Below are 1,346 nucleotides of genomic sequence, written 5' to 3' on the forward strand. Positions count from 1 at the left end.
TTATATATAAGGTCATCCTGCATATTAAAAATTATAAATATCCATCCAGAATATTTCCTAATTTCAAAGAAGCCACATTATATTATTTGGGGTGTCACACAGTCCACTTCCTTTTTGTTTTATGCATTATGATTATCTTTTAAAGAACTTGTTTTTTTCTTCAATGCATATTTAATCAATGTATTCCTGTGTTTATGCCCTGCAGTCCTTCCAGAGCGTTGCGGGGAAAGACGAGGGGCTCCCGGACTCGGTGAAGAACTTGATCGCTTCCAGTTATGATCCGATCCATACGTTTCACCAGGGATTTCTCAAAGAAGTGGAGCAGCGTCTGGCTCAGTGGTCAGTACCTGTTTCCATTCAGAAAACCCCCAAAAAGGGGTAAAATGAATGGGCTTTGAGTTAAGATTTTCCAGTCTTTTGTGGTGAAAACTCAGCTGTAGCCTGCCATCTAGTGGTGACTGCATGTAACTACAGAAGATCATTTATTAATTGTCGTTTTTCTTTAGGGAGGGTCGATCGAACGCCCACATTAAAGGAGACTATCAACGCATCGGTGACATTCTCCTGAAGAACATCCAGGGTCTCCGGGTAACTAAACCTCCATCTCCATCTTTTCTGTTGCTCTCCATTATCCTTTCTATAATTAATTATTCTTTTCTTTTTTGCATCTACAGCAGTTGACTGTTCATCTTCAGAAACATTCAGAGTGTCTGGTTGAACTTGAGCGTGCCTGCAGGTAAGAGCACTGAAGTTACTAAAGAAGCTAACACTATTGGATCGAGACGTTAGCTTTCCAAAGTGCAGAGATGGCAAAAGTACACATCCTTTCCTCAAGTACTACAGATACTCAGGTTTAAAAATACTCTGGTAAAAGTACTGACTAAACTTCTTTACTCAAGTAAAAGTAAAGAACTTTGAAATGTACTTCAGTAAAAAGTACCCATAACTAGCAGCTGTTTTAAAGAGTACCTGACCTCCCTTTATATTAATAGAACAATAATGTCATTGTTAGCTAATGAATGTTTCCATGCTGAACAACGGCAACATGACAACGTTTCCATTGGTCCCTCTTCTTTAGAGAAGACCAGGAAATGATGGATACACGGATCGTGTTCAAATCAATAGGCACGCAATGACTCTAAATAATAATGATCACGCCACCAAACACACATTCAGACTAAAGGAACCAGCCTGTTTGGAAAATGAGAGAAGTAGAAAGTACAGGTATTTGTGTTCAACATGTAAGAAGTAGAAAGTACAGGTATTTGTGTTCAACATGTAAGAAGTAGAAAGTACAGGTATTTGAGTTCAACATGTAAGAAGTAGAAAGTACAGGTATTTGAGTT

At 38.5% G+C, this 1,346-nt stretch overlaps 1 protein-coding gene across 1 annotated transcript; it reads left to right on the forward strand.

The window, feature by feature from the left end:
* Window positions 1–205: 205 nt before the first annotated feature.
* Window positions 206–736, forward strand: LOC104963806 (FERM, RhoGEF and pleckstrin domain-containing protein 1-like; the record flags this gene model as incomplete). Its single annotated transcript, XM_010792445.1, has 3 exons — window positions 206–339; window positions 507–588; window positions 675–736. Coding segments are annotated over 3 exons (278 nt in total), but the record flags the coding sequence as incomplete, so codon positions are not given.
* Between the last annotated feature and the right edge of the window lie 610 nt (window positions 737–1,346).

This window comes from Notothenia coriiceps, unplaced genomic scaffold (assembly GCF_000735185.1).
Source record: "Notothenia coriiceps isolate Sejong01 unplaced genomic scaffold, NC01 NC01_scaffold00036422, whole genome shotgun sequence".
Lineage (NCBI taxonomy): Eukaryota > Metazoa > Chordata > Actinopteri > Perciformes > Nototheniidae > Notothenia > Notothenia coriiceps.